General features: G+C 45.0%; 1 protein-coding gene across 1 annotated transcript in view; it reads right to left on the bottom strand.

The window, feature by feature from the left end:
- LOC308569954 (androgen receptor-like) overlaps window positions 1-24126 on the bottom strand; it is a 46664-nt gene that overhangs the window by 12730 nt on the left and 9808 nt on the right. Inside the window, exons 2-3 of the mRNA XM_081164230.1 lie at window positions 10725-10841; window positions 4984-5271 (exon numbers count right to left, since the gene is read on the bottom strand). Coding sequence (XP_081020356.1) covers window positions 4984-5271; window positions 10725-10737 — 301 coding nt within the window. The 5' untranslated portion in view covers window positions 10738-10841. The remainder of the gene's footprint in view (window positions 1-4983; window positions 5272-10724; window positions 10842-24126) is intronic.

Here is a 24126-nt window from a genome sequence, read left to right as displayed (position 1 = left end):
GCTCAGTTGCAGATATGCCTGGAAGCGAAAGGAAAGTCCAATGCTGTAAAGAAAAATATTGCATAGGAACCCGGAACGTAAGAACCATGAACCTTGGTACATTGGATGTGGTCAAAAATGAGATGGCAAGAATAAATATTGACATCCTGGGCATCAGTGAACTAAAATGGATGGGAATGGGCGAATTCAGTTCGGATGACCATCATATCTACTACTGTGAGCAAGAAATCTGTAAAAGAAATGGAATGGCCCTCATAGTCAACAAAAGAGTGGCAAAAGCTGTACTGGGATGCAATCTCAAAAATGATAGAATGATCTCGATACAAATCCAAGGCAGACCTTTTAACATCACAGTAATCCAAGTTTATGCACCAACTACTGGTGCTGAAGAAACTGAAATTGACCAATTCCATGAAGACTTACAATACCTTATAGAAGTGACACCAAAGAAGGATGTTCTTCTCATTATAGGGAATTGGAATGCTAAAGTAGGAAATCAAGAGATAAAAGGAACAACTGGCAAGTTTGGCCTTGGAGATCAAAATGAAGCAGGGCAAAGGCTAATAGAGTTCTGTCAAGAGAACAAGCTGGTCATCACAAACATTCTTTTCCAGCAACACAAGAGACGACTCTACACATGGACATCACCAGATGGGCAACATTGAAATCAGATTGATTATATTCTCTGCAGCCAAAGATGGAGAAGCTCTATATAGTCAGCAAAAACAAGACCTGGAGCTGACTGTGGCTCAGATCATCAACTTCTTATAGCAAAATTCAAGCTTAATCTGAAGAAAGTAGGAAAAACCACTGGGCCGGTAAGATACAATCTAAATCAAATCCCTTATGAGTACACAGTGGAAGTGAGGAACAGGTTTAAGGCTTTAGATTTGCTGGACAGAGTGCCTGAAGAACTATGGATGGAGGCTCGCAACATTATACAGGAGGCAGCAAGGAAAACCATCCCAATGAAAAGGAAATGCAAGAAAGCAAAGTGGCTGTCCAATGAGGCTTTACAAATAGTGGGGGAGAGAAGGCAAGCAAAATGCGAGGGAGATACTGAAAGATACAGGCAATCGAATGCAGATTTCCAAAAAATAGCAAGGAGATACAAGAAGGCCTTCTTAAACGAGCATGCAAAGAAATAGAGGAAAACAACAGAATGGGAAGAACCAGAGATCTGTTCAAGAAAATTAGAGATATGAAAGGAACATTTCGTACAAAGATTACAATAATAAAGGACAAAAGTGGTAAGGACCTAACAGAAGCAGAAGACATCAAGAAGAGGGGGCAAGAATACACAGAGGAATTATACCAGAAAGATATGGATGTCTCGTACATCCCAGGTAGTGTGGTTGCTGACCTTGAGCCAGGCATCCTGGAGAGTGAAGTCAAATGGGCCTTAGAAAGCACTGCAAATATCAAGGCCAGTGGAAGTGATGGTATTCCAGCTGAACTATTTAAAATTTTAAAAGATGGCGCTGTTAAGGTGCTACACTCAATATGCCAGCAAGTTTGGAAAACTCAGCAGTGGCCAGAGGATTGGAGAAGATCAGTCTACATCCCAATCCCAAAGAAGGGCAGTGTCAAAGAATGCTAAAACTACCGCACAATTGCACTCATTTCACACGCTACCAAGGTTATGCTTAAAATTCTACAAGGCAGGCTTAAGCAGTATGTGGACCGAGAACTCCCAGAAGAGCAAGCTGGATTTCGAAGGGGCAGAGGAACCAGAGACCAAATTGCAAACATGCGCTGGATTATGGAGAAAGCTAGAGAGTTCCAGAAAGACATCTACTTCTGCTTCATTGACTATGCAAAAGCCTTTGACTGTGTCGACCACGGCAAATTATGGCAAGTTCTTAAAGAAATGGGAGTGCCTGATCACCTCATCTGTCTCCTGAGAAATCTCTATGTGGGACAAGAAGCTACAGTCAGAACTAGATATGGATCAACTGATTGGTTCAAAATTGGGAAAGGAGTACGGCAAGGCTGTATATTGTCTCCCTGCTTATTTAACTTATATGCAGAATTCATCCTGCGAAAGGCTGGGCTGGATGAATCCCTAGCCGGAATTAAGATTGCCGGAACCTCAGATATGCAGATGACACAACCTTGATGGCAGAAAGTGAGGAGGAATTAAAGAACCTTTTATTGAGGGTGAAAGAGGAGAGTGCAAAATATGGTCTGAAGCTCAACATCAAAAAAACGAAGATCATGGCCACTGGTCCCATCACCTCCTGGCAAATAGAAGGGGAAGAAATGGAGGCAGTGAGAGATTTTACTTTCTTGGGCTCCATGATCACTGCAGATGGTGACAGCAGCCACGAAATTAAAAGACTCCTGCTTCTTGGGAGAAAAGCAATGACAAACCTAGACAGTATCTTAAAAAGTAGAGACATCACCTTGCCAACAAAGGGCAGTATAGTAAAAGCCATGGTTTTCCCAGTAGTGATGTATGGAAGTGAGAGCTGGACCATAAAGAAGGCTGATCGCCAAAGAATTGATTCTTTTGAATTCTGGTGCTGGAGGAGACTCTTGAGAGTCCCATGGACTGCAAGAAGATCAAACCTATCCATTCTTAAGGAAATCAGCCCTGAGTGCTCACTGGAAGGACAGATCCTGAAGCTGAGGCTCCAATACTTTGGCCACCTCATGAGAAGAGAAGACTCCCTGGAAAAGACCCTGATGTTGGGAAAGATGGAGAGCACAAGGAGAAGGGGACGACAGAGGACAAGATGGTTGGACAGTGTTCTCGAAGCTACAAACATGAGTCTGATCAAACTGCGGGAGGCAGTGGAGGACAGGAGTGCCTGGCGTGCTCTGGTCCAGGGGGTCATGAAGAGTCGGACACGACTCAACGACTAAACAACAACAACAACAATGTTTTGACAGCTGATTGTTTTTCTTTTCTTTTCTTACAATTTAATAAACATAATTGTTTAAAAAAGAAAAGTTGAGTAAGAAGGACATAATAGGATTTATTGAATTATGCATGGCCTGGAGGAAGTGGGCAGAGAAAACCTTGTCTCCCTCTTTTCTAACACTGGAACCCGGAGACCTCCAGTGAAGCTGCTGAATGCTAGAAGGCTCAGGGCTGATAGAAGGAAATCCTGTGCAAGTCTCTCTCGCAGGAGGCAGTGATGGCCTCCAACTGGATGGCTTTGAAAAGAGATTACACAAATGGAGGAAAAGGCTATTGATGGCTATGAGCCTCTGATGCCCAAAGGAGCAAGACTTCTGAATGCCAGCTGCTGGGCACCGCAGGAGAGACGGCTCTGAGGACTGAATCCTGCTTGTGGGTTTCCTGCAGGCGCCTGCTGGGCCGCAGGATGCTGGACTAGGTGGGTCTTTGATCCACTATGGCTTCTTATATATTTGTGAAAGGACGAAAGAAAGTCTGGGGACAGACAAGAAGACGGAGAGAAAGGGAGAGAGAGGGAGAGATAGTTGAGCATCGGCTGCTGGGCAGCTGTGTCCTGCAGTGATGGGCATCTTTCCCTGGCGATCTGATGTGAGGGTACAGATCTGTTGCCTGAGTGGAGCACACCCAACGCTCTATTTGGAGATTTGCAAAACAAACTAGAAATTACAAAAAGCCCACCTGCCCAGTAATCTCTCATTGCCAAGGAAGCCAAACGCAAGCAATTCCTTGCTGTTTGAGGCAGAGCATCTGGCCATACAATGTGTGAATTCAGACATGTTTGTCATGCACATTGTCTCACCAGAGAGCCATCATTGGCTCAAGACATCTTGCTGCCTAAGACAAAGGACAAGAGGGTGCCCTCCCCCAGGGGACCTGCAGAAGCCGACTGGACTGTTACTTGAGTAGGGCTGAGTGGGGCTTCAAACCCTGGTCTCTCCCAGGACCTAGTCAAGCACTCTAACCAGTACACTGCACCAGCTCCCCCTGTCGAATGGACACTTGAAGGCAAGCTTAGCCTTGCTTCCATGTAACGTTCACTGCCATTGTAGTCAACCCATGTCTCCCAGCAATCTATCCCTGCCCAGTAAAGCACGTCAGTGAACCTTCTTCCTCCAAGTGTGACCTACATTCTTACAGACATGCAATGAGAACACAACCACACCCAGCCCACTGAACTTGAGCAAAGGATGGCAGAAAGGTGAGACAACTCTGAACACCTGAGTTCTTTGTGCAAGTCCCCCAACAAGGAGCCCAGAAGGCAACTCACAAAGTGTGTCTGAGGCAGAGAGCAGAAGTGCTGGTGAAAAGTGCCTGCAAGTCACACACCCAGAAGCTCAAGCAAGCAAACCAAGGCATGTAGACAGAGAGGCAAAAACATTTTCTCCTCTCAGACAAGCCTGGGACCTAATTCGTTCTCGATCTGAGGAACAGATTCTGGGAAGTAGATGTTTTTCTAGATAGTTTGACTTCTGAATTCTTACTAAATGTTGTTCTCCCACTCTTTATCTAAAAAGCTCAGGCAAGCTTCCCTGTGTATCTAGGAGCATTTTCTCTCTATATATTTCTTAATATATGTGATTTTTGCATTCTGCTATCTTCCTGACAGTCATTTTAACTGCAGATAATGAAAGAGCATCTCTTTCACAAAAGAGATCACAAAAGATCACAAAAGAGGTGCAAATTGTATGCTATGAAAATATTTGCTGTCTACTTATTCTGAATAATCAACAGTAGTTAACACTGTGGTTCTGAACAAAACCTGTCCCATTTGTAAGCTGTAAATAAGAGAGCCCAGCAGGAAGGACCTTCCATTAAAGAAGCTGGACAAACCCAAATTTCTCTGGCTGAGAGTGATGCAAGTCAGCATAACAAGGCATATAGTTGATGCAGTATAAATGCCCTGATGGTCACCTTATCAGGCTTAGAGAGACCCAGCCCAGATAAGCACCACAACACGAAGGGAGATGGGGTTTTGCACTGTTTTCTGTGATGTCTGATCTTCAGATAAGGAACAGATGCATGTGAGGGAGAGGGAGAATGCAAGAGTTGCTTCTTACCTGGCAAGGCCTTGGCCCACTTCAAGACATGCACCAGCTGCTTCTCGTCTGACTCATTCAAGTTGGTGAAGAGGACAGCAAAGGGATCAGGCTGGTTGCTGTCATGGCCAGCACACATCACCCCTGGCTCAGTAGCCTTCAGGACATGGAGGAAAATGGGCTGGTGCTCCAGGCTCCCAATGCGTGTCATGGTCATCTTCGGAGCTTGCTCCTCTTGAGGGCTGGAGGAGCCAGCTGCTTCCCCTTCTTCTTGCATCTCCAGGTTTCTCAGCTTCTTTCTCTTGTGGGCTGCAGCAAGTAACAAGAACAAAAGAGCTGAGAACAGAAGAAGGGCCTGGTTGGATCAGGCCAGTGTCCAGTCTAGTCCAGAATCCTCTTGTCACAATGGCCAAAGACCCCAAAGAACCGAGGAATCTAGATCTACTGCTTCTGGACCTGGAGGTTGCGTCAGAATGTCCGAAGAGTCTTGCTGCTGGATCAGGCCTAAAGGGCCCCATCTAGTCCAGCCTCAACTCTTCAGTGGCCAACCAGAGGCCCCAGTCGGAAACCCACAAGCAGGTTCTCTGCACAAGAGCACCTTCCCTCCCTGCCGCTTCCAGCAAATGGTCTTCAGAAGCATGGCTGTCTCTGGCCATGAAGGCAGAGCACACGCATCTTGGCCAGTAGCCATGAATGGCCCTCTCCTCCTCTATTCAAGCCACCTTAGCTGGTTACTGCAGCCTCCTGTGGGAGCAAGGATTCACTGAAGGCACAGCCAACAGGCCAAGAGATAGCATGGGCAGGATTTTCTTGCGATTGCTGAAATTGTTGTGTGGATACACTATTAGATAAGCCAACCTCCTAGCTTCTGCTGGACTTTGGGCTTCTCAGCTACCATATGGCTGAATTCCTTTTGGCCATGACAGCTACTGGTATTACCTACTGACTTTAGCCAATTGGAACATCTCAAATTAGAGGCAGTATTCCTACAATACCCCAGTGGTGTAGCATGGGTTATCAGCACCCAGGGCTGCATGGAAGGGGAGAAGGGAGGGAAACGGGTGGAGTATGCATGTGCATTCAACTGCCTAATGGCATCCGCGTCACCCTGGAGCTCACAGCCACAGACACAAGAAAAGAAGAGTAGTTCCATTGTCTGGAGAGGTCACTTCCTGGTTCGCATGGAGAAGCCATTTTCTGCAGAGTCCAGCAGCGGAAGCGTGAAGCTGTATTGAGGCAGCACCAGGTGTTCAACATTTGCGCAAGTAACAATTTTAACAATTTTGGGCCTGGGGCAACCACCCCTGTGCCCCCTCATACCACGCCACTGGAATACCCTGCTGGGAACACAGAATAGATGATGAGGAGGAGGATGAGGATGAGGATGATGAGGATGATGAATTTATTTATTACTCACCCTTCACCCTAAGGTCCCAGTGTGGGTAACAGCATTAAAAACAATATTAAAAGTAATTTAGAACCATCTCAGTCAGCATCAAAGAAACAATAATGCAGATAATGCAGAAATGGTGCATAACCCCAGTTAAACTTTCCTCTATGCATAAACATACTTCACCTATGTCCTGGTAAGGGTGTGGGGACAGGAGGAACTATAAGCACTGGAAGTGGACATACCCAATTGTGGTAAATTTTGGGGAAGAAATGTTTAATGAGATATGCAACATTGCAAATCAGCATGTCACCAAGCCTCCAGAGCTTAAGTTACTGATTCTGTCTTTAAATGAGAATCAGGATTTGGGGGATAAATCACAGAATTGACCTGCGTCTCCATGGAGAGCTGTGAGTCCAAAATGACTCCCAGGCTGCACACCTGGTCCTTGAGAGGCACAGTTACCCCATTCAGGACCAGGGAGACCCCCACACCCACCCGCCCCCTGGACCCCAAAAAGAGTACTTCTGTCTTGTCTGGATTCAACCTCAATCCATTAGCTGTGATCCATCCTCCAATGGTAGAACATAAGACTCTTTACCTCAGGGTCATAGGTTCAAGTCACATGCTGGATTCAAGCCACGTGGTGGTCCCTTCCAACTCTACAATTCTATGTTAAGAGAAGTTACTACAGAGCAATGGTTTTGCATTCATCTACAAAGCTGAATGAACGACAACTCTTTATTTTATTTTTTAGTTTTTATGTCAAAAAAGAGAAGAGAAGACTCATGAGAAGAGAAGACTCCCTGGAAAAGACCCTGATGTTGGGAAAGATTGAGGGCACAAGGAGAAGGGGACGACAGAGGACGAGATGGTGGGACAGTGTTCTCGAAGCTACCAGCATGAGTTTGACCAAACTGCGGGAGGCAGTGGAAGACAGGAATCATAGAATCATAGAATCATAGAGTTGGAAGAGACCACAAGGGCCATCAAGTCCAACCCCCTGCCAAGCAGGAAACACCATCAGAGCACTCCTGACATATGGTTGTCAAGCCTCTGCTTAAAGACGTCCAATGTAGGAGACTCCACCACACTCCTTGGCAGCAAATTCCACTGTCGAACAGCTCTTACTGTCAGGAAGTTCTTCCTAATGTTTAGGTGGAATCTTCTTTCTTGTAGTTTGGATCCATTGCTCCGTGTCCGCTTCTCTGGAGCAGCAGAAAACAACCTTTCTCCCTCCTCTATGTGACATCCTTTTATATATTTGAACATGACTATCATATCACCCCTTAACCTCCTCTTCTCCAGGCTAAACATGCCCAGCTCCCTTAGCCGTTCCTCATAAGGCATCGTTTCCAGGCCTTTGACCATTTTGGTTGCCCTCCTCTGGACACGTTCCAGTTTGTCAGTGTCCTTCTTGAATTGTGGTGCCCAGAACTGGACACAGTACTCCAGGTGAGGTCTGACCAGAGCAGAATACAGTGGCACTATTACTTCCCTTGATCTAGATGCTATACTCCTATTGATGCAGCCCAGAATTGCATTGGCTTTTTTAGCTGCCGCGTCACACTGTTGGCTCATGTCAAGTTTGTGGTCAACCAAGACTCCTAGATCCTTTTCACATGTACTGCTCTCAAGCCAGGTGTCACCCATCTTGTATTGGTGCCTCTCATTTTTTTTGCCCAAGTGCAATACTTTACATTTCTCCCTGTTAAAATTCATCTTGTTTGTTTTGGCCCAGTTCTCTAATCTGTCAAGGTCGTTTTGAAGTGTGATCCTGTCCTCTGGGGTGTTAGCCACCCCTCCCAGTTTGGTGTCATCTGCAAATTTGAATGGAGAGAGGTCCAGCCACATATACCTAGGTGGAAAGCCAGTGTGGTCTAGTTTCAGACTAGGACCTGGGGGAGACCAAGGTTCAAATCCCCTCCCTTTGCCCTCATGAAGCTCACTGGGTGTGGCCTTGGGCCAGTCACACCTCTCAGCCTAACCTGCCTAGCAGGGATCAAATAAGCAGGGGGAGGGCCTGGCGTGCTCTGGTCCAGGGGGTCACGAAGAGGCGGACACGGCTAAACGACTAAACACAACAAACAATGTCAAAAAACACTTCATATTTGATGTTAACTGTTGTACATTGCTTCTTCTTTGATTTTTTTTTCAATCTTTAATAAAAATCTTTTTTTTAAAAAAAAGAATTGATTAATCTATTGCATTTCATTCCCACCTTTCAGTGTTTTATTGTTTTTGTTTTAGAAAAAAGGTGCAGGTGCCGGAACTCACTATGAAGTTGTTATAGTAAGTGCCACACTTTTAACACTGGGGGGGGGGTGCTAGCTCTGCGTACCCCAGAAAGAAAGCACTGCCACTTTTTCTTCCCTGGAGCTCAGGGTGGCACACACAGCTCTCCCCCTGCTTATTTGATCCCTGCTAGGCAGGTTAGGCTGAGGGCTGTGACTGGCCCAAGGCCACACCCAGTGAGCTTCATGAGGGCAAAGGGCGGGGATTTGAACCTTGGTCTCCCCCAGGTCCTAGCCTGAAACCACACCACACTGGCTTTCCACCTAGGTATATGTGGCTGGACCTCTCTCCATTCAAAACCTGCAAAACAGAACAGAACATTTTCAGAATTTCTTCTGCCTAAGCTCTGCTAAAAGAGAGAGAGAACAGGAACCAGACAAAAGAAGCCCCAGAAAGATGCCAAGTTGCTTCAGGGGAGCATCTAAGCAGACCCTGTCCCCAGCAGACAGCAACCTTCACACACACAGACCTTGCATCATATTACACAGGAACAGGAACAAAACACAAGGAAACCTGTGCTTATGACTCTCTAATTCTCTGAAATAGGCTGCTTAATGCATTTATTTATTTATATTCACTCTGTGTCTGCATTAATATTTGGCAATGCTAGTGGCTGTAAAAGAAAAAGTCTGTGGAGCCAGATTTTGTTATTCTAGACAGGAAGCAGCGACCATTTTATCCCTCTGCATCAACCCCAGGAGTCAGCCAGAGGGGTCTCACTGCCCCTCAAGAAAGGCATAGGGAAGTCAGTGAGTGGGGGCAGCTACTGAAGAGTGACAGAAGCCCACCAATTTTATCCAACTGAAGATTAATTTTAATTTTTAGATTCTAAACTGAGCATGTGTAAAAGATTTGAAAATGGTGCTAGCAAGAGCAAGAGACAAAGACTGGAAAATGCTGTGGTGATGAAGTTAAGAGCAATCACTACTTTCTTGCATCAACCACTCACTGAAGCAACAAGAGCCGACAGTGAAGCTATCCAGCCTGAGCCAACCACTAACCACACAAAAACTTCCCTGAAAGAGAAACAGCGAAGCAGGATGTGGAACAGCAAGCTGATTAGGAGGAAGCAGCCATGATGCTGCCTACTGTAACAGATGTTGGTTTGTGGCCAGAATTATCACATTAGGAAGTATCCTATTGGGCAGAGAGGGGTCCCTCTCAAGTTGTGCATCATTGTGGAACATTTTCAAATTCCAAACGAGTGTACAAAAAGCAGTCTAGGTTTTGCAAAAAAACTCTTTTTTATTCAACAAAAGCAAATGGGAAAACATATAGCCAAGAGTGGCTTGTATATTCTCCCTCAAAAGGCCGAAATTATTGCTTTGCTTGTAAACTCTTTCCAGACCTTGCTTTAGCTTTAGCTATCGAAGGGTTTGATGGTGTCACTTCTATAAGGTGTTGTAAGTCTTCATAGAATTGGACCCGTGTGCTGCATTTTTGGGCCCGTGTGCTGGGTCATTTTCACAAGGTCAGCAAAGCCCTTCAGAAATCAGACCTATTATTGAGTTCTTGTGCAAATTTGTTCACAGTTCACTTCTGGATTTTTTAAGGAAAATTAGAGAAGATTTTGATGAACTTGAGAAATAAGCAAAAGCCACCTTGCCAAATGTCAACTACAAAACAAGGAGACAAAGAGTGAGGGAACGGCAAAGAAATGACAGAAGTGCACCTGATGCCTCAGAAGCACTTTCTTCCAGAGATAAGTTTAGAAGAAAATCCTTTATTCCTATATTAGATGCACTTGAAGCCAATTTAAAAAGAAGTACTTTGTACAGTGATGTTGCACAATTGTTTTCTTGCTAATCTGACAGCATCTAAGCGAGAAATTCAGCAAGGTTGATGGAAGCATCCCCAGAAGATATTGACCTGAACCTTATTGATGAACTTTTGCACTTGCACCTATATGTGACACAAAGCCATAGGTTTATAACACTCTTCCATTTTCTTCCAGTCGTGATGGAGGGGGATTGGGAGGGGCCTTACAAGTAGCCAAGGGCCACTCTTCATCTAAATCTGGCCCTGCAAATCAGGTATGCTGCAAAAATCAAAGGGTTGTAAACAGAAGCTGGATTACCTCCGAGAGTCATCCCGGCCTCATAGCATCTCCGAAGGCGGCAGGAGGGGCAGTTTTTCCTTCGGAGCTTGTCAATGTTGCAGTCATTTCGGCTGGCACAGAGGTACTTCTGTTTGCCTAAAAGCATCAAGAGGGCATATCATGAATGCAAAGTGGCAATCCTCCCCTTACTAGATACAGAGCATGAAGGGCTCAAAGCGACAAGCTGGAATCATACAACAAGGGCCATCGAGTCCAATCCCCTGCACTGCAGCTAAAGAATCCTTGACTGGTGGCCACCCAAACTCTGGCAAAACGTTCTTTTGTCAGGGCAAAATATTAACTATCATTTATGAAAAGTGTGCTTAAAAGCTTAAGATGCTGATGCTCGGCTGAAGGAGAAGAGGCGTTCTTGGCTGAACTCCTGGTGAAATGTGGAGAAAAAGCTGGAAAAGAACAAGCCCAAGAAAGTTTATGACCTAGTCTGCATAATTGCTGGAGGAAACACTTTGAAGGCAGATAAAGTGGGAGTATGAGAAAGATTTATTCTTAAGTGCATTGTTTGGGAGTGAAAGTATGGCGGCTTCAGATTTGGAGGTGGAGACCGAAACAGAGGTTATTAAGCCTAAAGCTTTTCAAAAAGAAATTTTAAAAGCCATAGAAGGAGCAAAGAACAGTACTACCAAGGGTGTTACAAAAATAGTAGAAGATAAATTCTCTAAATTGGCCGAGACAGTAGAACGGTTGGCAGAAAATGTAAATGCTGCATGGGAAATGGCACAGGCCAATGAGAAAAAAATGAATGCATTGCAAGAGCAGACTAGGAAACTGAAGAGACACAATAAGTATGTTAATAATAAATTAATGGACTTAGAAAATAGAGCCAGAAGGTCGAATTTACGTCTAAAAAATGTTCCAGATATGGAGAAAGTGATTGAGTGGCTGGCCAATTTGCTGCCTGAATTGGGAATTTTGAAAGACTCGCTCAACCACATACATAGGGTTGGGAAGCTGAGAAATGAGCCGTTGGCTGAGAGATGTGGTAATGTGCTTTGGGAGATATAAACAGAGAAAGCAAGTATTCAAGGCACTGAAAGACTTGGATAGACTTGATAAACTGTTGTACAATGGCAAGAAAGTGATGGTTTTTGAGGACTTATCTTTGGAAACAATTAAAAGGAAAAAGAATTTACGGGTGTCTACCATGGTGCTGCAAGAAAAAGATATGAAATACAATTGGAGAATGGCACCATTTGCTTTAAGAATGCAGTATAAAGGAGAGAGATTGTTCGCAAAAGATCAACGGCAGGTGGTGGCGTTATTTAAACATGTGGGACTGCAGTTGCCAAAGGACTTTAAGGGGACTCCAGACTTGGAAGAAGAAGAAGAAAATGACTTAAGAGAAGAAAGCGAACAAGCTCAGGGTGGCAGAAGAAGAAGGAAAGCAAGAATGAGGAAAAAGTCATGGGATCTTAGAGACAGAGTTAAATATAAGAAGTGAAGATGAAGAAGGAAGGCAGGAAGAAAGAGTACCGGGGTGGCTCGATGGGGCTGTTTTTTTCTTTTTCAGACTAGGGGAACTTGCAAGCTCCCTTCCAACTTATCCCCCCCCCCCATATGGGAGTATTATGTTGGTTGGATGAGTGAGTGTGGAAAGTTGTGTGTGTGCTGTGTTGTTGGTAAGGGGAGTTATGATGTGTGGAAGGTGGGTGGAGATGGATGGTTTGGAAGGGATGATTAAACAGAGAAGAGTAATTGGAAAAATAAATGTGAGGATGTATTGGTTTGTACCCTGGGTGCAAGAGTTGCAGCACACAGATATTTTCTTGTGTTTTTGCCTTGACTTTTTTGTGGGGAGGGAAGGTGGGGGTGGATTTATCTCCAGGAGGGAATGGTACAAAAGGAGGGAAAGGAGAAGTGAGATGGTTGGGAAAGACATAATAAAGAATGTGAATGTTATGTGTACAACTCTTAATGTGAGAGGTTTAGGTAATCAGAACATCAAGGGCTCAATGCGACAAGCTGGAATCGTACAATTGTAGGATTTTAAAGGTCCCCAAGGGCCATCGAGTCCAATCCCCTGCACTACAGCTAAAGAATCCTTGACTGGTGGCCACCCAAACTCTGGCAAAACGTTCTTTTGTCAGGGCAAAATATTAACTATCATTTATGCAAAGCGTGCTCAAAAGCTTAAGATGCTGAAGCAGGACTAACAATGCTGTGTAATAAAATAACAACACAAACCAACGTTCACTCTACACATTTCCAGATGGTGACTAAAGTAAATACTTTTTTTAAAAAAAATGAAAATATTTTTTATTTGCTTTTACAAATACAAATTTATAACAAAATTGTTTATACATCCATTTACAGAGATTCTCTAAATCTCCAGACTCTCACCTCCCCTTCCCCTAAGTGGGTCTTAATGGCAGTGTTTACAACTGCATACCACATTTTTTTTACCTTCTAGATTGTCCATAGCTTTTGTTACTTTACAAGTGAGGTTAAAGTCCAGCTAAAGTTTTGATTTGCTTACAATGGTCTCCTAAGTATATTATGAATTTTTCCCATTCTTCTTTAAAGTTCTTGTCCTCTTGGTTCCCGAGCCTCCTGAGTTTTGCCATTTTGGCCTAGTTTAGCCGCTTGGCCTTCCTTTCTTCTCTGGTGGGGATTGTTTCTTGCTTCCATCTTTGAGCTAGTAACATCTGTGCAGCTGTTGTCGTGTACAAAAAAAAAAGTCTTTTCTGATCTTTTGGAATCTCAGTCCCTATAATTAGGAGATCATGGACTAATGTTTCATCTGAGCTGTCTTCAAGGGGAGCCCCACATACAGCACAACAGGACAGGACGGAGAAAAAGTATTTCTTGATGCAACACATAGTCGAATCATGGAACTCGCTTCCACAGGAGCCAGGAATTAGGTCTGGAAATGAACTGGCAATCAGCTGTTTGTCTCCCTTTCTCATAACGCTATGTCAGGAATGTCCCTTTCTAGAGTGACAGCAAGGACTCCGAAGAGGGGGGAGGCAGGCTGGGGAAAAGAGAGGCTTGCTTCCTTCCCATACGGAGAGTGATGCAAGCCTCTCCCATCCTGGAATGCAGGCTGTCAATTCCCAATATAGCGTAGGGCAGACAGAGGCAGTTTCAGAGGAGCTGCAGCCTTTAGACATTGCTCCGAGGGGGGTGGACAAACCACAGACATGGCAAAGGAGTAGGGTCCAGGCCTGGCGTCAGTCCGACAGGAGGAGGGGCAGCCAATGGAGGATATCCTGTTGGAGGAGAACCCACCTGTCAGGGCTGCCACTCAGTCCCAGCTCACATAGGACCACGTTAGCCAGCGTTCAGGTTAAAAGAGTCTTTATTGGATTACAGGTTCCATTTCCAAACTGCAATGTGCAGCCCTACTTCTTCTAGGTCAGACCGGCGAAGACCCGTCTGAGTCTCCGCCTCTAGCACACCAGCTTAATACCCTAGCCTTGCTCCACCTCCTGCGCCTTTCCTTCCGTCTCTGGGTCCTTCTGCCCCCCGGGGTCTCTTCTTTCCTACTCTCTTCTGACGCGGACCCCCCTGACCCTTCCGCCTCCTTGCGGCGGGCTTTGGGACCTGGCTCACTCTCTGGGCTGCTTACTGCGCCAGCTTCCGCTACATTTGAACTTGGCGCGCGCGCCCAACTCTCAACCTTCCTCTTGATCGTTTCGTCGCTCCCCGAGGTGGGCGTGACTACTCCTGACTCATGCCCTCCCTCCTTCTGAAAGCCTCCGGAGCCCGATATCTGGTCCCCTTTCTCCCCGCTGCTCCCGGCTGGGTACGTGGGTCCCGATCTCCAACTGCTGCTCTCTGATTCCTCTCTGGACCCTTCTTCCTGGGGTGTCCCCCTGCTTTCCCCCCTTGCTCTGACCGCTGGCGCTCCCTTCTGGGAATCCTCGGACTCACTGGATAAGCTCGGCGATCTCGGTTCGTCATCCCCACTCATCTTTCCTTCGTATTCCTCCCCCTCGCTCTCTGTCTCCTCCCTTCTCTGCGTCTCTGCTCCTGAACCCCTGACACCACCCTTTAGTGAGCTCAACGTCGTTCTTTGGCAGATGATTGAGCTGTGAGCTCAGATGGAAACTACTGCGTAAATACTAATTAATCTAAGCCCAATTCAACTGCCAGCTTACTGCGTTCTTGGTGTGAGAGGGACATCTGCAATCTTGACATGCTAGAACTTGCGGACATCCAATGAGGCCAAATGCTGCAATATTCAGGGCAGATAAAATAAATCCACACTGCCAAGTATGGAACGCCTTCTCACAGGAGGCAGCAATGGCCACTGACCTAGATGGCTTGAAAAGAGTATTAGACAAATGAACTGAGGAGGAGAGGGCTATTGATGGCTATGAGCCAGGATGGCTGTGCTCTGCCTACACAGCTGGAAGCAGTAATGCTTCTGGATACTGGTTGCTGGAAGCCATGGGAGGGAAGAGGGATCAGATCCTGCTTGCAAGTTTCCCATGAGAATCATTTTGGCAGGAGAACTGCACATGCGTCGGCGTGGGTAGACGCACACCTGTCTTGCTCTTGGAACTTCACTAAAAGCCTGAAAAGCAAATAACTCTCTGCAAACTGATAGCTGAGATAACTCACTGAAAACAGGGCTCAGGTCCAAGTCCTGGATTGGGGTGAGTTAGTGTTTAAAACGGTGGTTTATCCATTTATTTGAGAAAGACTTGAGAATGATGCAAACGTAAACAAAATAGAATCTCTGACAAAAAGAATTTCACAAATGAACGACAGACAGCGCAGAAGGAATTTAAAATTCTCTGGTATTTCTGAAGATATTGGGAATAAGGACCTGGAAAAGGAGATGTTAGAATGGCTCAAAGAACAAGGAATTGAAATTGAGCCGAATGAAATTGAGAGAGTGCACCGGGTGTTCACACCACGAGGAGGCTCTGGACTTCCCAGGGATGTAATCATGGCATTCACAAGAGAGAAGTTAAGAGATCAAATTTATAAATCACTAGGGCAGAAAGCAGACCTGCAGTTTAAACAGCGAAAGATCATAGTGAGACAAGACTTTTCTCAGGAAACGCTTCAAGACAGGAAACGTATGCAGCAGTTTGCACAAGCTCTCTACAATCATAAAATCCTCCTTACTTGGGCCTACCCTGCTACATTGCTGGTTTTTAGAGACGGCAGGAAATATTCCGCTAAGAACCCTGGTGAAGCAAAAAAAATGCTAGCTGATTTAGGAGTTGGAATACAAGGACAGACTGAGCAAGAACTCTCATGTTCGGAAGAATTACAGGGAGAGTCGAGTGAAGAATCTCAAGAATCTCCAGTGCAGGGACAAGAGAATAAAAGAAGACGGAAGTCGAGAGGGGAAGGAAACAGAAAAAAATAATATATACTAGAAACATCTAAAATGGGCATTTGTAAATACATATATATATATTTTCTGATATAAACTTTCCAAGAGCGAAGGGAGAGGAGTGTGGTTCCCCAAGACACCATGGGACAGGGATCATGGAGATCCCTAACTGAGTCTCAGGGGAGAAGGGGGAGGGGGGTTGAATGGGCCAGAATTGAAAATATAATATATGTACACAGAGGGATTCAAAAAATAAACAGTAGTCGGGATAATGGATAGGTCTTTAAAGGTTTTTATCTTTAAATGTTAACAGGCTGGCCTCAAACATTAACGCTACAGGGTACTGACACTGGCAAAGAAAATGAAAGTGGATATACTATGCCTCCAGGAGACTCATAGAGCCAAAGCAAACAATAGACCTTTGTTATGCTCTCAGCAATGGGGCCTAATAGCAGAATCGAAAGTGATGAATAAGGCTAGAGGGGTCGCTATACTATGTGTCAGGGGAGGTCTTCAGTTGGCGGCCAGCGACGAGGAGCGAACTGTATCCGGCATTCACTCCTGTGATGATGGAGCACCCAGCAACCACCCTTGACAGCGGGGAGGGGGGAAGGGGGGGCTTCGAGGGGGGGATGGATGTCAGGGGTTCAGGAGCAGAGACGCAGAGAAGGGAGGAGACAGAGAGCGAGGGGGAGGAATACGAAGGAAAGATGAGTGGGGATGACGAACCGAGATCGCCGAGCTTATCCAGTGAGTCCGAGGATTCCCAGAAGGGAGCGCCAGCGGTCAGAGCAAGGGGGGAAAGCAGGGGGACACCCCAGGAAGAAGGGTCCAGAGAGGAATCAGAGAGCAGCAGTTGAAGATCGGGACCCACGTACCCAGCCGGGAGCAGCGGGGAGAAAGGGGACCAGATATCGGGTTCCGGAGGCTTTCAGAAGGAGGGAGGGCATGAGTCAGGAGTAGTCACGCCCACCTCGGGGAGCGACGAAACGATCAAGAGGAAGGTTGAGAGTTGGGCGCGCGCGCCAAGTTCAAATGTAGCGGAAGCTGGCGCAGTAAGCAGCCCAGAGAGTGAGCCAGGTCCCAAAGCCCGCCGCAAGGAGGCGGAAGGGTCAGGGGGGTCCGCGTCAGAAGAGAGTAGGAAAGAAGAGACCCCGGGGGGCAGAAGGACCCAGAGACGGAAGGAAAGGCGCAGGAGGTGGAGCAAGGCTAGGGTATTAAGCTGGTGTGCTAGAGGCGGAGACTCAGACGGGTCTTCGCCGGTCTGACCTAGAAGAAGTAGGGCTGCACATTGCAGTTTGGAAATGGAACCTGTAATCCAATAAAGACTCTTTTAACCTGAACGCTGGCTAACGTGGTCCTATGTGAGCTGGGACTGAGTGGCAGCCCTGACACTATGTAATGCAAATCTTAGGCCGGAGGTTCTGAGCCAGAAAAAAGATAATGATGGTAGATTTATATTCTTAAAAATTAAAGTGTCACAAAAAAATCTTTACAATAGCTAATATATACAAACCTAACACAAGACAGAAAAAAATTATAAAGAAAACCTTGAATAAACTGCCGCTTTACGCTGAAGGGGAAGTTATCGTTACAGCAGACTTTAATTGGAATATAAAGGACGATAGTACTTTCAGATTATCTAAATGGGGATTAAAGGATATTTTTGAGAGGGGAAACCCCAACACCAAACCTACCTTCTTCTCCAACAGACGTAAGACTTTGTCTTATATTGACTACGTGCTAATTAAATAAGGGAATGAAATCAGTGTTAGAACGGCAAAGACTATGGGAATATGGATTTCAGACCATGCTCCACTATTTGTGGAGCTGGGACTGGAAGAGGATGGAAAAAGCAGGAGATGGCGGTACAATAACCTAATAATGGCAAAAGAGATTGACAGGGAATATATCAGAAAACAAATTGGTTGGTATTTTAAAGAGAACAATGGTTCGGCCGAGAGCCTGGTAGTATGGGACGCTTTTAAAGCTGTTATAAGAGGACATTGTATACTGAAAGAGATTGCGATTAAGAAGGATTGGTACTCGGGGAGACAGGAAAAAATTAAAGAGATTGAAATTTTGCAACAACAGCAACAGGTTAAATTTCTAAGGAGCAGACAGGAGCAGTTAAGAAAGTTAAAACAGGAATTGGATGAGTTGGATATAGTTGCAGTGTGGAAGAGAGATAATATGATCAAAAATGATTTTCAGAGAACCTCAATAGGATCATATAAGAGACTCGCAAACTATTTATAGAAAAGAAGGGATAAACAGAGGGTGAAGGCCATTAAGACCAGAAGGAAAATACTTACACAAAACTCTAGAGAAATAAGGAAAGAATTTACAGAATTCTATCAATCTTTATATAAAGAAGAAAATAAAAATACTAGTAGGGAAAGTTTGGGGTTTAAAATCGAAGAAAGTGATAGATTAAGACTGAAGGAGGAAATTTCTTTGGAAAAAAAGAGAGAATGTAGTTAAATCATTTAAAAGTAAGAAATCCCCAGGATTAGATGGAATTACGGCAGACTTTAATAAAGAAACAATTGATATCCTGGGTTCAGAACTTTAAAAAGTATTTAATAATATTTTAGAAGGGGGGAAAGCCCCAGACACTTGGAAACTAGCGGAAATAGTAGTGATTGAAAAACCGCAAAAGGACCCTACAGAGGTGGGGTCATACAGACCAATTCGCCTATTAAATCAAGACTATAAGATATTTACAAAGATCCTGGCAAGGCAAGTGGAAAAGGTACTACCTAAAATAATCAAGGAAGATCAATATGGATTTGTTAAGGGAAGATACATAGGCTATCCTATAAGAAATGTGTTAGGGTAAAAGGATGTGTGGATGAGCCCTAAACCACAAACTAATGAAATAGAACTTGCTCAACAGGATGCTCCTTAAAGATTATGGGATGTTCAAGAAAGACAACTTGTACGAACAGTTGCTGGGAATCACATGTGAGCATTGCTATTGCGCTCCGGTCCTGCTTGCCAGCTTCCCACAAGCACCTGGCCAGCTGCTGTGAGAAAAGACGGCTGGACTAGATGGGCCACTGTGTGATCCAGCAGCTGGTCTCTTATTACATTCTTAGGATACTGAGCAAGTTGTATCAGAGGAGAGACTAATCATGGACTTCAGTTGCACAATGCCTAGACAGGCACCTGCTTCATCTGCAGTGAGAACTGGGCTTGGGATCCTGTCCTAGGGCTGGAACCTGATGAAACTGCCCCATACCAGGACTATTTCAACCATCTAAGACCAGCGTTTCCCAAAGTGGTCGGTAGCACATCCCCCCCCCCGGGGGGACACTAAGACGCAAGGGGATCAAAGGGGTGGAGGTGTAAATGACCATCAGGCATTGGAAAACAGGTATCACTGGATCAAGCTCATTGATTTTGCTGAATTAATCAAACTAAACAAATTGGATTTTGAATGAATATGCAATTAGTTGTTATAGTTTTGAATTTTACTGTGTTGTTAGCTTCCTTAGTGGGTTGTACAACCCCCCCTTCAGAATAACAGGTAGCAGGCTCTGGGGATAAGTTTATTGAACCAAGTGGGCAGTCTCCAGAAAGTTTGGCAACCACTGATCTGGGCAGTATGGTCCATAAAGACTTCCCCAGTCTCGGATCTCCAAACGTAGTTGGAACTGAATTCCCTTCAGCCCTGACCACTGGCCATGCTTGCTTGGTCTGACAGGGGGCGATACAGTCCAAAAACCAACTGGGTGCAAAATACAAGATAAAAGCAAGAACAAAAAAAGGACACAAACCGTTAAAGCCCCTCCCACAACCCATTTAAAGGGGGCATCTGCTTTGTGCTCTTGGCCAGCACACTGACTTTTATTAGGCGTAAGACCCTCTCAGGATACAACAAGTGCGCTCAGAGATCTGGGATGGTTGCTGTTTTGCTACTGGGCCAAGTTCAAGGTGTTACTATTAGTCAATAAAGCCCTTAGCAACTTCAGATCAATTTACCTGTGAAATCACCTTACGCCCCCGCCCAACTGCTTCCATCTGCAGAACTGGAGCTGCTGCAGGTGCTATATAATCCCCATTACACTGTCAATCATTTAGAGTGGCAGCACCTACACTTTGGAACTCTCTGCCTATGGACACATGAGACAGGCACCTTCGCTGTGCTCTTTTTGGCACCTGCTAAGAACCTTTTCCCTTAAATAAGCTTCTCCAGGCATGTAGAACACTGGTGAATGTTTTAAGCTATTTTTAGTTTACTGGTGATTTTATCTTTTGAATGTTTTAAAGAGTTGTTTCCAGTGATAATTTTACTGATTTTTTGTAAACCACTTTGAGGTACTCTTTTTAAACAACTGAATGGTGTATAAATTTTGTGAAATAAAATAATTCTAACAACAACAACAGCAACAATAAGAATATGTACTGCTTCAATAAAAGTTATCCAAATTGCTATTGCTTTCTATGAGGAAGATGAAAAATAAGTTCCAGGGCTTGCAGAATATCTCCATTTTTCCTTGCAGAGCAAAATAATAATAATAATAATAATAATAAATTTTATTTATATCCCGCCCTCCCCAGCCGAAGCCGGGCTCAGGGCGGCTAACAACAATAAAACAGTACAAAAGTACAGCACAAACAACACTCTAAAATCATTCATTATAAAATTAATTAATTCAGGCCACTGGCAACCATTGGGCCAGAGCTCTGCGAAGATTGCCGAGGGAGGGAGTCAGGCTGTGCCCTGGCCAAAGGCCTGGTGGAACAGCTCTGTCTTGCAGGCCCTGCGGAAGGATGTCAAGTCCCGCAGGGCCCTGGTCTCTTGTGACAGAGTGTTCCACCAGATCGGAGCCACAGCCGAAAAAGCCCTGGCTCTAGTTGAGGCCAGCCTAACTTCTCTGTGGCCTGGGACCTTCAAGATGTTTTTATTTGATGACCGTAGGTTTCTCTGTGGGGCATACCAGGAGAGGCGGTCCCGTAGGTACGAGGGTCCTAGGCCATATAGGGCTTTAAAGGTTAAAACCAGCACCTTAAACCTGATCCTGTACTCCACCGGGAGCCAATGCAGCTGGTAAAGCACCGGGTGAATGTGATCTCGCAGCGAAGACCTCGTAAGGAGTCTCGCTGCAGCATTCTGCACCCGCTGGAGTTTCTGGGTCAGTCTCAAGGGCAGCCCCACGTAGAGCGAGTTACAATAATCCAGTCTGGAGGTGACCGTCGCGTGGATCACAGTGGCGGAGGAGAATTCAAGGCCAGCATCCAAAAAGATTAATGTTATGTCCCTCAGCCACTAAATATAGAGGAGCCACCACTGGGGTGCTGAAAATAGACTGTCCCAAAGGTCTTCTAACTCTGAACCACTAATCCACTGTGTGGTGAATTCTGGTCTCACTCTTGCAAGGGAAGGACAGAAGTGAGTTTGCAAGCAAAACAGACATATTTGCAGAATATTTTGATTATGACCTGCAAACATTCACAAACACCTCCAGGGTTTGTGAGAGGCACATTTTATGCATGCGGTGTGCAATGCAACAATGCAAATGCCAAAAACCCCCCACCCCCTGCAAACTTGCCCTTTGCTAGCAGGCCCTGTGTTGCCCAGGCATTCCAAAGTGTAAAAGAGTCCCTCTTTCTGAATCCTCCTCTTCTTCACTCCTGCATATCCTTCGAGGCCTGACCCTCCTTGTCTTTTGATATCTCCGCTCTGGAATTCCTCTGTGTGACATCTCTGCCAATCGCCCTCCAAACCCAGTGATAAATATCTGTTGCTGCTCTTCCACTTTCGAGTCTGACAAGTCCAATCCAGCTGTGCAAACTGGATGTCTTTTTTGCAGACAGAAAACATTTGGGGGCTCTCTGGCAGGACGTGTGCTTTGCCCCTTGGTGAAGACAAGATTGAGAAGTGCTTCAAGAGCCAAGCTGGCAAGCTCTCAATTTCATCCAAAGATGCCAAAAAAAAGAGAAAGTAGTCCTTGCTAAGTGGGGGTTTTATTCCTGCCCCCGGACTGATCCTTTCAGGCAAGGATGATTCCCAACCCTACCTGGTGATGCCGTCAGGGACTGAACCTGAGACCGTCTGCTCCTCATTTAATTCTCACAAAAACCCTGTGAGTCCAGGCTGAGCGGCATTGTCTCCCAGGGAGCTTCATCGCCATCTGGGGATTTGAACCCTGGCCTCCCAGGTCCTGGTCTGATCATCTATCCACCATACCATGCTGCAAGGAGAGATTCAGTCCTTTCCCTCATCACCCTATTTCTCCTTCAATAATTTAATTTCTCTAACAAGATACCCCCTCCCCAAAAGAAACAGATTTGGAGGGGAAGTAATTTGGAGGTGGAAATCTGGCAGATAATGAAACATACCCATAAAAGCCTTTTTTGTTGCTTTTAACCTCTCTAGCAAGCCTGAGTTCATTCTGTGCTTTAGCTTTTCTGACTTTGTGTCTACACATGCTGGCTATTTGTTTGAATTCCTCTTTGGTGGTTTCCCCCCTTTTCCATTTTTTGTACACATCCTTTTTTAATCTTAACTCAGTTAAAAGTTCTTTAGATAGCCACCCTGGCTTCTTTAGGCACCTTCCATGTTTCCGTCTCATTGGTATTGCCTGACGTTGTGCTTTTACTATCTCCCTCTTAACAAACTCCCAGCCATCATGAACTCCCTTTCCTTTTAGTATTACTGTCCATGGGATCTCACCCAGCACTTCCCTAAGTTTTATGAAGTCGGCTTTCTTAAAGTCAAGAAATTGACTCCTAGTATGCTTGGCTGCTCCTTTCCTCTGTATAGTAAACTTCAGAAGAGCATGATCACTCGCGCCTAATGATCCTTCCACTTCTACCCCACTAACTAGGTCATCAACATTGGTTAGGACCAGATCTAAAATGGCTGTTCCTCTTGTTGCTTCTCCCACTTTCTGGACAATGAAGTTGTCTGCAAGGCCAGTGAGGAATCTGTTTGACCTTATGCTCTTGGCTGAGTTTGACGTCCAACAAATATCCGGGTAATTGAAGTCCCCCATTACTACTATCTCCCTTCCTTTTGCATGCTTGGCCATCTGTTCCAGGAAGGCATCATCTATGTCCTCCGTTTGGCTTGGGGATCTATAGTAAACTCCCACAATGAGGTCTCTGTTATTCTTCTCTCCCTTAATTTTGACCCAAATGCTCTCACTTTGGCTTTGAGGTTCTAAATCTTGGATCTCTTCACAGGTATACACATCCCTGACATATAACGCCACTCCTCCTCCTTTCTTGTCTGGTCTGTTTCTCTGAAATAGATTGTATCCCCCCATTATTACATTCCAATCGTGGGACTTATCCCACCAGGTTTCAGTGATGCCTATTATGTCATATTTAGTTTGCTGTACCAAGAGCTCAAGCTCATCTTGTTTATTTCCCATGCTTTGCGCATTAGTATAGAGACATTGAAGTCCATTAATCATTCCTCCGTGTTTCTTATTTAAGGATTTTTTCCTCCCACCACTAGGTCTGCGTGCTGTTTGCTCCATTTGGTCTATGACATTTGTTTGCTTGTTTGTTTAAAAAAATAATTTTTATTAACTGGCCAATCACATCAAATTAAATCACATCATATAAATTCCAAATTACAAATCCAAATTTTTAAATTTTGTTGGGGGAACCCATACTTCAAGATCCAAAGGGGGATTCAGATCATCTTCTTATTACTGCGTTAATGTCCAAATCAGTCCCAAACAGTCCAAACAAAGTTCATAATTCTATCCAGTCTTATCTTGGTGTTTCCACATCATATCTTATTCATATAATTTCTCTTTTTCTTTTACGATCTCTTCTGTTGGTCTCCTTAAGCCGATAGCAAGTATAATAATCCCGTGTGGATTTCCTGTTCCTCCTCTAAGTCCAGATGGTTTCCATATATCTCCTTCGTAGATAACATCGCTCTTTCCATCGTAAATTTTGGCATTTGTCACTCTTAAGTCCCACCGAGGAGTTGATCCACGATATGTAAACAACTCTATTTCTCTCTTTCTCCTCCCAGACCCAAGAGCTCCAACAATGCCTCCCAAAATGGCGACGGCATTTTTAACTGCGTCATTCCAAAACTCT

Source organism: Podarcis bocagei, assembly GCF_964188305.1.
Source record: "Podarcis bocagei genome assembly, chromosome: 12".
NCBI classification, from domain to species: Eukaryota; Metazoa; Chordata; class Lepidosauria; order Squamata; family Lacertidae; genus Podarcis; species Podarcis bocagei.
Note: the sequence above shows the minus strand (reverse complement) of the source record. Positions and strands in the feature narration are given on the sequence as shown.